Source organism: Linepithema humile, chromosome 6 (genome assembly GCF_040581485.1).
Source record: "Linepithema humile isolate Giens D197 chromosome 6, Lhum_UNIL_v1.0, whole genome shotgun sequence".
Taxonomy (NCBI): Eukaryota; Metazoa; Arthropoda; class Insecta; order Hymenoptera; family Formicidae; genus Linepithema; species Linepithema humile.
Genome location: NC_090133.1, coordinates 15,771,430 through 15,787,267, shown reverse-complemented (window position 1 = coordinate 15,787,267; position 15,838 = coordinate 15,771,430). Strand labels below are relative to the sequence as shown.

The following is a 15,838-nucleotide window of genomic DNA, read 5'->3' as shown; positions in this document are numbered from 1 at the left end:
TATGTATTATGATGTACATTATACTATGAAAACCAAATAAAGCGTAAGCTAAAATTGTACTTTGCACCTATTATTTTATGTAATTCCATGTAATTCCAATTATTCCTAAAATAATATAAGCTACTGTAATAATATATAATATCAAACAAAGTAGTCAATACACAGTGCAATGTAAGATTTTCAAACGTGGCTCTAATAATGTACTCCTAGATCTATGAAAGATCTAAGATCATAGAATATTTCAGTATTCACATTTTTGAGTATATAAATATAGATGTATATAAATAAATAATTTATAAATGAATAATTTTGTAAGTAATAAGTCTAAATATTATATACATATATATATAATATTTAGACTTTTTAAAACTATATGTTAAAAGATATTTATTTTTATATACTACTTTCAAGCACTAGTGAAAAACTATCATTAAGCAGGACGCGCCAATCCTAAAATGAAGAAGAAATAAATTTTCTTTTGACTGTATACTCTAATATCTTGAATAAAAAAGGTATGGTATATTATATATTCACATATTTTATCATACATTGTTAGAAATTAAGTATATTTTAAAATTTTTATATGTTGTTTAATTCTTAAGAAAAAAATCTGTTCTCTTTTCAGGATTTCCCTGATGAAATAAATGATTCGAGCAATACACATTGTAACAGAATACATATATATATAAATATATATTTATTATTGACCAATTTACAAATCTTATTTTGTTATAGAACAAATTGTCATATTTTTACATTGTGTAAAATCTGTATTATTAATTGCTGATGATTCATTTAAAATATTTTCAGATGCAAGCAAAATAATTGCGTTATAAATAATTTAAATATGTGTTTAATTGCCACAATTTCTTTTTATTTCTACTTACCCTGTAAAATATGACTCTTTGTAAGAATAGTCATCCAATTTGTCAATGAATATGTAAAGAAAATTTAAGAAGAGGAAACCTATAAAACGCTTTAAAAATGGGCGCATTCAGTGGACACAACTGTTGTGTGAATACTCAAAAATGTGAATACTGAAATATTCTATGATCTCAGATCTTTCATAGATCTAGGAGTACATTATTAGAGCCACGTTTGAAAATCTTACATTGCACTGTGTATTGACTACTTTGTTTGATATTATATATTATTACAGTAGCTTATATTATTTTAGGAATAATTGGAATTACATGGAATTACATAAAATAATAGGTGCAAAGTACAATTTTAGCTTACGCTTTATTTGGTTTTCATAGTATAATGTACATCATAATACATATCGTTGCACAAACAAAAATTTAGCCCCCTATTCTGTAAGCCTTAACGATGTCGTTATATATCATTGCGCAGCTATTATATGATACCAAAAACCTGCGAAGTGATATATAACGACATCATTAAAAGTTATAGAATATAGGGCTTAGTCTCTTAAATAAGAATATGCAAGAGAGATATTACTTTTTTATTATATATTATCTTTTTTTTCTATACTAAAAAAGATGAAAATTGCACAACGGCATCAAAATTTATTATAATAAGTACGAAAACATATACTTTACACATTCGTATAGGAATTGCGTTTTCTGCATTTTATTTAACATTAACGTTAGTTTTATATAAACTAATGTAGAGACTCTTAATATGAAGTTTCTTCTGTTATATGTAGCAGAAATAAATGGCGTTTTCCCTTGGGACTGCACTCGTGTAGTGTTTCCATAAGAGCAATGTTAAAATTAGCACGAAGACAGTGCAGATTTTAACATTGCTCTTATAGAAACACTGCACGAGTGCAGTCCCAAGGAAAAACGCTAAAAGTTGCATACACTGCTGCTGTTGTTCGTACATTATTTTATATATTATATAAGAAAATAATAAAATATCTAAGAAAATATCTTATAATCTATAATCTATAATAGCTAAGAAAATATCTTATAATCTTACATTCTATTATATTCTACATAAGAAAAAATAAATTCTCTCTTTTTTGAATAAATACTTCTTAAAATATAACAATCCTTACAGTGTTTATGAAACAATATATGTTTATATAAATTTAAGTAATTTTATTTTATTGTAACGACTAATTTGTTACTTATAATTAAGTTGAGATACGCGCGAGACTACGCTGGTTCTTAAGTAAATTGAAAAAATATTTATTACGAAAATGACTCTCAAACACAATACTTTTTCATTTATCCTTTGTAAGGCTTTGGAAGACTTTTTTGTTTTATGTATAAGAAAATTAACAAAAATAACATACGTACATATATACTGTATGATTATGTAATTTTCGAATTCAAACATATATGCAAGTTAATTTCTTCGAGTTTTTTATTTCTTGTATCGTTGAAATGGATTGCAATACAGTTGTACATGCATCGATGTTCCATTATTACTTGTGCTATGAAGATAAAATATTTTATTTTTTTCATTTTTTATATAAATGTGAGATTTATGCATGATAAATCGTCCTCATGTGTCAAAATCACAAATGTTTCAATTTTTTGATTTCTCTGTTTTTGTGATTCTTTTTTGAATTCTGATGTATTTGTAATAGGACAAATCATTTCTATTCCCATATTTTCACATTGTGCAAAATCTGTTTTGATTGGCGATGATTCATTTAAAACATCTTCAGACGCTGTAAATTTTTTGATTAGATTTGAATATGTGTATATATAATTATCACAATATTTTTTTATTTCTACTTACTTTGGACAATAAGATTCTCTTTGTAAGAAAAGTCATCCAATTTATCATTAAATATACAAAGAAATTGTTCAAGTGGTAATCTATAAAATATATATTGTACAATATTAATATTAATCTAAAATAATATGTTATTTTTTTTTATTTAATTTTGGACAAAGATTTTTAGGATAATGAATTGAATAATTAAAAGAATTATAAAAATAAAACAAGAATCGCAATTTTTAAAACAAATTAAATTTTTAAATAGCAATAACTCTAAACTGTAAAGTTGCACATTTGTCGTTTTGACATAAGAAGAACAAATTATTATATATGACAAATCTTACACTTTTATGTCGACATTTTCAATTGGTTCAAGCACTTGACGATTTTTTGTATTTTCAATATTTTTCTCGGAAAGTTTTTGTGATTCTTTTTTGAATTCTGATGTATTTGTAATAGGACAAATCATTTCTATTCCCATATTTTCACATTGTGCAAAATCTGTTTTGATTGGCGATGATTCATTTAAAACATCTTCAGACGCTGTAAATTTTTTGATTAGATTTGAATATGTGTATATATAATTATCACAATATTTTTTTATTTCTACTTACTTTGGACAATAAGATTCTCTTTGTAAGAAAAGTCATCCAATTTATCATTAAATATACAAAGAAATTGTTCAAGTGGTAATCTATAAAATATATATTGTACAATATTAATATTAATCTAAAATAATATATGTGCATACAAAAAAAGAAATGCAATTGTGTGTACCTTTCAGAAATCAGATCTGTTTGTGCTTGAAGAATTTTTTTATCTCTTTCCATGTTTTTGCGTGATCGTACAGATCGTACTTCTATATTATTTTTTAAACGTTCCAAATCAATTGTTCGATCTGCTATAATATTTTGCAATTTTTCTAAAATTATATAATAAATAAAATTAGTTTAATTAGATATTTATATCTTGACATTCATACTTATTAACACTTATAATGGGCTTGTTCGTTTTAGCTACACTGGGGCTGCTCTGGGTCTGCTCTACACAGGATAATACAGGACAGATAAATAGTTTGTCCTGTATTATCTTGTTTAGAGCAAACCCAGAGCTGCCCCAGTGCAACTAAAACGAACAGGCCCAATGCTTAATATTTTTTTTATTAACAAAAATAATTAAATAATTTCTAAATTAATTTTTTTTAGCTGGTTTTTCACGATTTATGTCAATATTTATAAAAATTTCAATATTTATCAATCAATATTTATCAATCAATATTTATAAAAATTCTTTCAATTTGTACAATTTTACAAAATATTAATATTTTTAAATTACTTCATATAATTTAATATTATTTATTGTTATTTACCTAGATACATCCATACATTTCGATGTTGACCCAATTTTCTATGTAGTACATTATGGAAGCTTTCAACTTCATTGTTTGTTCTAACCGGATACTTGTAGAGGTTTACTTTTGAAGCTTTGGATAACCATGTCCTTTCAAAATAAGTTAAGAATTCTTTTAATTTGTCATAGTTAGAATTTGTGTCTTCACAGTTATTGCACAATATATGATAAGCTTGTGTTAAATATTGTTCTGGTAGCAATGGTATTGTCATTGCCATTGATAGTATGATGCTCGAAAAATGATGTAAACCTAAATGATTCCATTTTTTTTGTAAAGCCTGCACAATAGAAAATGTATTAGTAATGGTTTCAACAATGCAATTAATAAGTACTAACTAAAAAAATTATTAAGACTTAAGATACCTGGTTCAAATGAAACCAACATCCATATATAGTAGCATTTGGAAAGTATTTTTCCATTGCACTCATTGCTGCCCATTCGTAATCTGTCATGATGAATTTTATATTCACTAATAGATTGGGAACAAGATCTATTAGTTTTGACCAAATTATTTCATACAGTGCTGTGGTACATGCTTCGCATAAAATTAACGCTACCGCTATAACCTACAAAATATATAAATGTTTTCTGCCCAATTCCACCAACGTAGATTAACTTTAATCTCAGTTTAACTTACTCTTCATCTTTTTCTAGTTCTAAGAATTAGAAAAAGATGAAGAGTAAGTTGAACTGAGATTAAAGTTAATCTACATTGGTGGAATCGGGCATTAATCGTTTAGTTTTTTAATTAGAATTATTCTTACTCTTTAGAAAATACTTACTCTGTCCATATAACGGGTATGAATTGTATAAAGTTGACTAAAGGAAGGAACTTGAGGAACAACCTTTAATTAAATTCTACATTCACTTATAGTTTCAATATAATAAAACAAATATAATATATAGGAAATTAAACTTACATTAAATGTACTATCACAAAAAATTTCAGAGGATGACTCAAGTGCCTGGAGCAATTTATCACTGGAGAAGAGTAATGCTTTTTTCCCATCACTTGCAGTTACACATCCCTTATAAATGTGGTTTATTGATGTGTAATATTTTAACTGATCAGCTAACATAGCTATGGATTGTGGCAATTTTGATCTGCTCTTTATTCGTTCTCTGTGCAGTTGGCTTTTAATCGACTTAAAAGTTATAAGTGCTGCTGATTCAGGATTTCTATAAAATGTATCATATATCAATCACCTTTTCATAAACATAAGTTTATCAATTTTCTGATAGCCAAATGTTAGCAATTATTGGCAGATTAACGGTAAATTTGATCAAACATGAGTATTTGATCAAATTTGCTGTCAATTTGCCAATAATTATTAACATTTAGCTATCAGGATTATTATACTACATGATGGACTGTTAAGCAAAAATTTTACTTATAATTACCGTCGAGAAACATCGTCAAATATACTTTTAGGAGTCTGCAATGTTTCACGTGATAACCGTAACATCTCTTGTTTTAATCCATGTTTTTGTATTCTTGCATTATCAGGTGCATGGTTATGGAAAGGATTAACGATAATTTTGCCATCTTCACCAACTTTTGCTAATCCACGGCATCCAGTTATACGACGAGTAGAGCATCTATATGTATGTGTTCGTTGACGTTTATCGACATTATAAGTATAACCTTCATAAGCATAAATAATGCTATTGTTGGACTTTCCTTTAATCTCCTCCATACTTAGTCAAAGATAATATAATAATCCACAGCACAGGAAGAGACTCGCTTCTGAAACAGCTAACACACGAAAAATCTACAGTAGAAAAATATTACAACAATCAAATATTATAATAATTACACAAACAAATATTATGTAATAACTACATGCGTGTTCCGAGATTCCAATTTCCCAAGTTCTGTTTGTCATGGGACAGCACCCTAAGGCTGCTTTCACATGCGACTTAATGGCCTGTGTCCATGATGCTAAAAATCAGTCCAAGTTTTCGGTCCCAGAAACATATAACGAATAAAATTGTCGTTTTTCGTGCTTCAAAATTGTTGTTTACGTGCTTCGCATAAAATTAACATTACCGCTATAACCTACAAAATATATAAATGTTTTAATCGTTTAGTTTTTTAATTAGAATTATTCTTACTCTTTAGAAAATACTTACTCTGTCCATATGATGACCATGTAGACGAGCCTTTATAGCATACCATTATACCAATATAACCATTTATACTATTATTTTAGTTCTGTCAATCAGTTCCAGGTCAGAACGGTCAGGTCAGCCTGTGTCCGATTGCGCCTGTGTCTGATTGCAACTGTGTCCGATTGCATCTGTGTCTGATTGCAACTGTGTCCGATTCCATCTGTGTCAGATTGCAACTGTGTCCGTTCTAACTTGTGTCCAATTGCCACTGTGTCCGATTGGGAAAAATTCCGGTGTCCATTCGCTTATGTGCGCAAACGAGACTCACTCTCTTAAGAGGATGCTGAAGTCATATTGTTACCGACCGAAACTTTAATTTTCTAAAAAGGGTGGCGTTTTTTATTGCTTTAATAGAATTACAAATTCTTTGGTGTAAATAAAGTACATATGCTAATCTTTCGGCAGTTGGTCAAATTTAAACCAAAAAATAAAAAAAATTTTTGAAAATTTACCAACAATGTCACCTCAAAGAATTATATCTTTTATATCAAAATTATACTGCTTCAATCTGCAAAACAAGACCATGTGCCGTAGAAGAGCGTATGAAACAATAATGGAAAACCAAAAAAATAGAGCTTAGAGACTTATTTTCAAAACGCCACCCTTTTCCAGATTTATGTAAAGCATGTGTGCAATATAGAAAGAATAAGGTAAAAAAGAGCTATAGATTAGTTCCGAGATTTTGGGATAGAGGCGCTATACAGTTCTCAGTGCTATCTGTCATATACAGAATCTTTTAGGTTAGTTATGTGTGTGTTAGTTGTGCGTGTGTGTGTGTTTGTGTTATGTGCTACGAAACCCGGCTGAAAAAAATGGGGAAGGCACTCTGAAGGATAAAAAAGTGTATGTATTATACATAAATTTTGCAACATTTTTGCAAACATTTATATTATTTAATTACATACATTCATATTCTAATTTCTACAAAATACTTTTATTCATATGCTTTATATGTATATATTATGTATATTATGTGCTCCATATTATGTATATTCACATCAAAGTATCTATGTAAAAAGTTAATATTATTTTGTGTATTGTATATATTTTTATAATAAATGTATATGTCATATAACTTATTTATAAAGCATGAAATATAAAGGTATTTTTAGTTTCTTGTATGCATCATTTGTAAAAAAATCTTGATAAAAAAAACATTAATTTTGTGACTTGCAATTATCTGTTTCAATATATACTTCTTTTAAATACTTACAACTAGCCTTATTTTATGCGTTTACCTTGGTATCTAAAATACACATCAAAATATAAAATTTATTTCTAGTTCAGAAGAAAAAAAACATTGTAGTCTTACACCAGAGAGGAATGGGAAAATATCATGTATATGTAATAACAAATAAATCACTTTTCCACTGACATTATACACAACTTTGCAGAAATAAATTTATTCTGTGAATTTTTAATGTGTAGTGCAGTTTAAAACACACAGTCGAAATATGTCTATATTTTTGAAAAAATAATCCTGATTTTTCATGAATTACAGTGGTTTTATAAAATGTTCAATTTTAACCGTTTTTATTGGACTGTACTTTAAACAATATTATATTTTGCCATTTCTCTCTGTTATAAGACAAGAATGTTTCTTTTCTACTGTAATAGAAATACATTTTCGATTTTGATACGTATTTTAAATACCAAGTTAATCACATAAAATAAAGCTAATTGTAAGTATTTAAAAGAAGCATATAATGAAACAGATTATTGCAAGTCGCAAAATTAATGTTGTTTCTTTTATCAAGATTTTTTTACAAATGATAGACACAAAAAAATAAAAATATCTTTATATTTCATGCTTTAGAAATAAAAAATATGGCATATATCATATACATTTATTGTAAAAAGAGTATACAAAATGATGTCAATTTCTTAAAAAAATATTTTGATATAAATATAGATAATGTGGAGCATATAATATACATTATATATATATATACATAAAGCATATGACGTAATAAAAGTATCTTACAATAAAGAATAAGACAAGCCAGAGGCGGTTTCCTCGTGGACTGGCAATATAGAATAAGACAAGCCAGAGGCGGTTTTCTCGTGGACTGACATTAGAAAACTCTTATTCTTGTCTTCAAGCCAGAGGCGGTTTCCTCGTGGACTGGCAATATAGAATAAGACAAGCCAGAGGCGGTTTTCTCGTGGACTGGCAATATAGAATAAGACAAGCCAGAGGCGGTTTTCTCGTGGACTGGCATTAGAAAATTCTTATTTTTGTCTTCAAGCCAGAGGCGGTTTCCTCGTGGACTGGCAATATAGAATAAGACAAGCCAGAGGCGGTTTTCTCGTGGACTGGCATTAGAAAATTCTTATTCTTGTCTTCAAGCCAGAGGCGGTTTCCTCGTGGACTGGCAATATAGAATAAGACAAGCCAAAGGCGGTTTTCTCGTGGACTGGCAATATAGAATAAGACAAGCCAGAGGCGGGTTTCTCGTGGACTGGCATTAGAAGAAAATTCTTATTCTTGTCTTCAAGCCAGAGGCGGTTTCCTCGTGGACTGGCAATATAGAATAAGACAAGCCAAAGGCGGTTTTCTCGTGGACTGGCAATATAGAATAAGACAAGCCAGAGGCGGTTTTCTCGTGGACTGGCATTAGAAGAAAATTCTTATTCTTGTCTTCAAGCCAGAGGCGGTTTCCTCGTGGACTGGCAATATAGAATAAGACAAGCCAAAGGCGGTTTTCTCGTGGACTGGCAATATAGAATAAGACAAGCCAGAGACGGTTTTCTCGTGGACTGGCATTAGAAGAAAATTCTTATTCTTGTCTTCAAGCCAGAGGCGGTTTCCTCGTGGACTGGCAATATAGAATAAGACAAGCCAGAGGCGGTTTTCTCGTGGACTGGCAATATAGAATAAGACAAGCCAGAGGCGGTTTTCTCGTGGACTGGCATTAGAATATTCTTATTCTTGTCTTCAAGCCAGAGGCGGTTTCCTCGTGGTCTGGCAATATAGAATAAGACAAGCCAAAGGCGGTTTTCTCGTGGACTGGCAATATAGAATAAGACAAGCCGGAGGCGGTTTTCTCGTGGACTGGCATTAGAAGAAAATTCTTATTCTTGTCTTCAAGCCAGAGGCGGCTTTGTCGTGGACTGGCAATATAGAATAAGACAAGCCAGAGGCGATCTTTCGTGAGCTGACAATTTTAAATAAATATAGTCAGAGGCGATCTAACGTCAGCTGACAGTTTAGAAGAAAGAGAGCTAAAGGCGATTTATTCGTGAACTGGCAAATTGTAAGAAATATTGTCAGAGGCGATCTATCGTGAGCTGACAATTTTAAATAAATATAGTCAGAGGCGATCTAACGTCAGCTGACAGTTTAGAAAAAAGAGAGCTAAAAACGATTTATTTGTGAACTGGCAAATTGTAAGAAATATTGTCAGAGGCGATCTATCGTGAGCTGACAATTTTAAATAAATATTGTCACAGACGATCTAACGTCAGCTGACAGTTTAGAAAAAAGAGAGCTAAAGACGATTTATTCGTGAACTGGCAAATTGTAAGAAATATTGTCAGAGGCGATCTATTGTGAGCTGACAATTTTTAATAAATATAGTCAGAGGCGATCTAACATCAGCTGACAGTTTAGAAAAAAAAGAGCTAAAAACGATTTATTCGTGAACTGGCAAATTGTAAGAAATATTGTCAGAGGCGATCTATCGTGAGCTGACAATTTTAAATAAATATTGTCACAGACGATCTAACGTCAGCTGACAGTTTAGAAAAAAGAGAGCTAAAGACGATTTATTCGTGAACTGGCAAATTGTAAGAAATATTGTCAGAGGCGATCTATCGTGAGCTGACAATTTTTAATAAATATAGTCAGAGGCGATCTAACGTCAGCTGACAGTTTAGAAAAAAAAGAGCTAAAGACGATTTATTCGTGAACTGGCAGATTTTAAGAAATATTGTCATAGGCGATCTAACGTCAGCTGACAGATTTGGAGAAATACGTATTTATTTTAGTTTGCAATTTACTGCACGTGTGGTCTGTTTATATTTTATCAGATAATTTATAAGGTCATTTAACCTTTTTTCTCGCAATTGAAATTTTATCGTATGGCTGAATGATGTACATACGAGACAAAATAGACTTATACAAGGTGTCTAATAGATATAAGTTGGATATGATAAAATATTTTATTTGAAAAATGTATGTATAATACTATATATCTAATTGGAAAAATATGTTATATGCTTTTCCTATTTTTATTCTTATGTAATAAATACAAAATAAATAAATAAGTTAATTAATTATTGAATACATACATATACATATTGAATATAGTTATCTTTATTTTGTATTTTATATAACTGAAATAATATATACTTTTATTATTTCAGTCATTATCATATAAAATACAAAATAAAGATAACTATTTATTGAATATATGTGTATATGTATATATTAATTAATTGATTAATTAGTTATTTAGTATTTACTACATAAGGATAAAAGTAAGAAAAGTATATGACATTTTTCTTCAATGATATATATAGTATTATATGTATATTTTTCATTTATTATTTTGTCATATTTAGTTTGTATTTATTTGACACCTTGTATACGCTTATGTTTTCTCGGACATTATATTGCAGCCTTGCGACGAAATTTCAATCGAGGAAACAAGCGCAAGCATCGTTTGTTTACAAACTTCCGATGACACACGTACACAGACCACACGTCAGTGTAGTGAGTCACCACTACAAACAAATGCGTACACACGGACCTACGCGGCATAGGTCCGTAGGCTGCGCCGATAATGTCATTTCATTTTTAGTACCATCGAAATGATGGCGCTTTCGCGTCGGAGTTCGCCCGTCACTTCAGCATCCTCTTAAGTCAGTTGTATATTAACTAAATTATCTTACATTTAACACAAGTATTTTGTATTACACTTACATTTTGTGAAACAAATGTTTTATTTCGAATATTCAAACTAATTTTTGTTGTAACATAAACTAAACTATTTTTTGTTGTAACATGTCTTCGGTTTGACTGCTCCATTGATATAAAGCCATGGATAGCTGATATAAAATATCTTTGGTTTGATATCACAGTTATGTTAAAATTTTTACAAAATATACGAAATAAAACTATAATATCAAATCAAAGACATGTCAAACATAAAATAATTTAGTTAAAACATTCGAAATGACACTTATTATGTTTTACATAACGTAACTGTGATATCAAACGCAAGACTTATGTAATTAGTTATTTTCTAATATTACTAATAAAACATCTGTTTCACATGACTTAAATGCTATATAAAACACAAGACGTGTTATAATGTAAAATAGTTTAGTTAATATGTAATTAAGTTAACATAAAAATGTACAGAAATGTACAAAATTAATTATGTGACAAAATTTAAATTATTTTTAAATTATTTTTCTACATTTTGAATATAACATTTATATTAACTTAATAACATATTAACTAAATTATTTTACATTATAAGTTTTGCGACTGGATCGATGTCGACGTCGATGAGATGTTCTTCGTTCATTAATACTAATAAAATTCTATTACATGGCAGTTTATTTGTTAATAAAATATTAACAAGATTAAAGGATATAATAATTTTCTTTTTCATACTTTGCAGAAGTTCTTTTTAATACTCTTCGAGTTATTTTATATTTTAATGTGACATATTTCGATATAAAATTTAAATTAAAATATCTCTGAAAATATTAAGTTATGAATAATCTTACCGTAATACTTTTATGATTAGAATGATGAGAAGTAGTAAAGAAAACGCATAATTGTTAAAAAAAGTACATTGTAAATTACATACTTTTTCTTAAAAATAACAATGGGTTTTTTTACACGTATTGATTCGTTTTATTATTCTGCGTATAAAAATATTATGGTAAGATTATCGATAACTAAATATTTTAAAAAATTTTAGATTTTACATCAAAATATGTCATATCTCTCTCTCTTTTTCATATTTGCGAAATTTTTGTAGTGCAACTTGGGGAAGTCGAATTCATTGATCCCTGGCACCTGTTGCAAGAAATGCACGTAGCGCAACTCAGGGTACTCGAGTTCGTCAACTCTTGGGACCTGATGCGAGAAATTCCCGTAGCGCAACTCCCGAAAATCGAATTCGTCGACCCTTGGCACCTGGTGCGAAAAATTCCTGTAGCGCAACTCGCAAAAGTCTAATTCGTCGACCCTTGACATCTGGTGCGAAGAATTTCTGTAGCGCAACTCGGGGAAATCGAATTCGACGATTCTTGGTACCTGATGCGAAAAATTCTCGTAGCGCAACTCGCGAAAGTCGAATTCGTCGACCCTTGGCACCTGGTGCAAGGAATTCCCGTAGTGCAACTCCCGAAAATCGAATTCGTTGACCCTTGACACCTGGTGCGAGGAATTCCCGTAGCGCAACTCGGGGTAGTCGAATTCGTCGACCCTTGGGACCTGGTGCGAGGAATTCCCGTAGTGCAATTCCCAAAAATCGAATTCGTTGACCCTTGACACCTGGTGCGAGGAATTCCCGTAGCGCAACTCGGGGAAGTCGAATTCGTCAACCCTTTGCACCTAGTGCGAAAAATTCCTGTAGCGCAACTCACGAAAGTCACATTTGTCGACCCTTGACACCTGGTGCGAGAAATTTTCGTAACGCAACTCGGGGAAATTGAATTCGACGACCCTTGGCACCAGGTGCGAAAAATTCTCGTAGCGCAACTCGCAAAAGTCGAATTCGTCGAACCTTGACACCTGGTGCAAGGAATTCCCGTAGCGCAACTCGGGGAAGTTGAATTCGTCGATCCTTTGCACCTAGTGCGAAAAATTCCTGTAGCGCAACTCGCGAAAGTCGAATTCGTCGACCCTTGACACCTGGTGCGAGGAATTCCCGTAGTGCAACTCGGGGAAGTCGAAATCGTCGACTCTTGGCACTTGGTGCGAGAAATTCCCGTAAATTTTAATGATAATGATAATACTCTGGGCCCCGTAAATTCTTCATCCGCCCCTGCGGACAGAGGAGAAGAATAAGGAGACGACGTTTCTTAATTTTTGCATTACTAACATTACTTTTTGACCGCTTGTATCTCTGAAACGGCTGAACCAATTTAAATTTTTTTTGGCTCAAATTAGTCGTGGCGATGCCGCCTTTAAGGATATACTATGTGTTTTTATAAAATTTTTTATATTTTAGTTGCTACAAACCCCCGAAAAGTCGACTTTGTGCGCGCAGGATAAGAGACTTAGTAGTGTCATTTTCTGAACTTTGCCAGAGATTCTTTTCCTGACTTAGTAGTGTCGTTTTTTGAACTTGGCCGGAGACACTACCGCGTCTCCTGATATGACAAACTACACAAAAATAAACATTTTAACTTGAACAAATATATTAACGATTGTATTAATTACTCACATAATCATTAGTACAAATAAGGTAAAAAATGTATTTGTATTTTTACAAAATAAAGAATATATTGAACGAATATTTTAAATATCTACTTCTAGAATTAATTGTAGTATTTTATTGATAACGCGTTTCGAAACGTCTGGAGCCATTCCTCGAAGACATGTTTCCAGATATTTTGTAAATGATTCAATTTTATCTGGCTTTATATTAATTTTATTTGTTGGTTTCTGTTAAGTAGTTGTTCTTTGTAAATAACCTCGCATTATTACCTTTGGAACAAGAGAGTTTTTTATTTAGATGGCAGCACAGTGTGTGTGCGTTGCAACACGTGAATAGCACGTATATAAGAAGTTTATGGAACATTGTAATAATACACGAAATATAGTGCATGCAACAAACAGTTGTTTAAAGATACAATCCACACAAAGCATCCCTTCACAAGCGGGAACAAAGATTGGTCCTACGAGCCGGATTTATGCAATAAAGGCAAAGTTGAACAAACACTCACAAACCAGGTTAGGTTGAGCACAAACTACAGTAAGAAAGACAGACGTGTTCAATCAACGCGGTAAGTAACACGCCATAAAATCACCTTGTAAGCAATAACAAATCAGTCAGCTTCATCATGTCTAACGAGAGCAAGTTGAAAAGCCTTAATCGCCAACGAGGTTCCATGAAAGCAAAACTCACTTCGTTCCGCCTATTCTTAGAAACGTTAAACGACGATCACAACACAATAGAAGAACTCGAAATCATAAATTTGGAACAACGATTCGAGAAAATCAAAGAATTAATTGCAAATTACGATGCGTGCCAAACAGAGATCGAACAACTAACGGAAGACGATGGAATCGACGAATGCTACACACAGAGAGAAGAATTTGAGACTAAATATTACGAAGTGATATCAAAGGCGCAAAAACTCATTTACGATCTAAAGCCAAAGGTCGAAATCGTCGATCAGGATCTCAGAGCACAATTTGATCATGCGTCACGAGACTCATTTCAAAATGTCAAATTGCCTCAATTAAAACTCCCACAGTTTGATGGGTCATACGACAAATGGCCAAAATTTCGTGATATGTTTTGCTCAATGATACATTCTGACGGCCGAATTGATCCAATTGCAAAATTTCAATATTTGCAGGGTTTATTATCAGGAGAAGCGGCAAAGGTTCTTGACGGATTGGAAGTCTCAAACGTGAATTATGAAGCAGCATGGGAACTATTGTCCAAAAGATATCAAAACAAAAATTTGATGATTCACAAGCACATAGGAGAAATAATTGAGTATCCACGATTAACGAAGGAAAGCCACGAATTCTTGCGAAGATTAGTTGACGCCATTCGAAGTCACATGCGGGCGTTAACAGCGTTAGAACAGCCAGTAGATAAATGGGATAGTTTATTAATATACTTGATTTCAGACAAGCTCGACACGTCTTCGAAAAAGGAATGGGAAAGAGAGCGCATAGAACATGAAAATTTACCCAACATGGAAGGTTTTTTGGAGTTCCTCAAGAAGCGTTGTCAATTATTAGAAAAGGTAAGCAAACATACGAAATCGCTAGGCGAGGCACAAGCAACTCGACCAACGAATAAATTCAAGAATAATTCATCCACGCTCTCACACACTGCCGTGATAAAGGGATATTGCCCACTATGCCAAGAAGAGCACGCATTATATTTATGCAAGACATTCCTTAGCTTACCGATAAGCGAGCGGATACAGCAAGTTAAACGAGGAAAAATCTGCTTAAATTGCTTACGATTGGGTCATATTGCTATAAACTGCAAATCAGGAAAATGCCGAAAATGTGGAAAATCACACAACACCTTATTACACTTACAAGGAAAGGGACCCAAGTGTCCCCCTCCGATTTTGACGAGCTTTAAATATGTTGTAAAGTAGTTCAAAATAAGAGACACGTATTTTTTTTTATGTGCTTTCTCGCACGTTTAGGGTTGAAACAACCCCTACAAGCTAAAACGGTTTTTTTTATTTTGACTAAATATCGTCAAAACTGTAAGAGGTATCAAAAAATCTTTTGAATAAAAGTTGCATGGTCTTTTATGAGCTTTATAACCGCGTAAATCGATTTTTAAAAAATTTTATATTTTTTAATTTACCCCTACCCCTTTTTATTATTTT

The 15,838-nt window shown here is 31.5% G+C and overlaps 2 protein-coding genes across 3 annotated transcripts; one reads left to right on the top strand and one right to left on the bottom strand.

The window, feature by feature from the left end:
- Positions 1 to 1,223: 1,223 nt before the first annotated feature.
- LOC137000533 (uncharacterized) lies at positions 1,224 to 7,112 on the bottom strand. 2 transcript variants are annotated; one of them, XM_067357373.1, is made up of 12 exons: positions 6,242 to 7,112; positions 5,952 to 6,167; positions 5,510 to 5,864; positions 5,029 to 5,287; positions 4,891 to 4,953; positions 4,471 to 4,674; positions 4,067 to 4,385; positions 3,475 to 3,619; positions 3,312 to 3,391; positions 3,042 to 3,240; positions 2,716 to 2,795; positions 2,413 to 2,644 (listed from the first exon to the last, which is right to left on the bottom strand). In XM_067357373.1, the coding sequence occupies exons 3-12, from the start codon at positions 5,803 to 5,805 to the stop codon at positions 2,439 to 2,441; spliced, it is 1,851 nt and encodes a 616-aa protein (XP_067213474.1). In that variant the 5' UTR covers positions 5,806 to 5,864; positions 5,952 to 6,167; positions 6,242 to 7,112; the 3' UTR covers positions 2,413 to 2,438. The 2 variants fall into 2 exon arrangements, with proteins under 2 accessions (XP_067213475.1, XP_067213474.1); XM_067357374.1 differs by lacking the exons at positions 2,413 to 2,644; positions 2,716 to 2,795 and adding an exon at positions 1,224 to 2,404 and having other exon boundaries at positions 5,510 to 6,167.
- A 7,199-nt stretch (positions 7,113 to 14,311) lies between these two features.
- LOC105668048 (uncharacterized) lies at positions 14,312 to 15,598 on the top strand. Its single transcript, XM_067358110.1, has one exon. It carries the CDS (start codon positions 14,312 to 14,314, stop codon positions 15,596 to 15,598), a length of 1,287 nt encoding a protein of 428 aa, XP_067214211.1.
- The last annotated feature ends 240 nt before the right edge of the window (positions 15,599 to 15,838 follow it).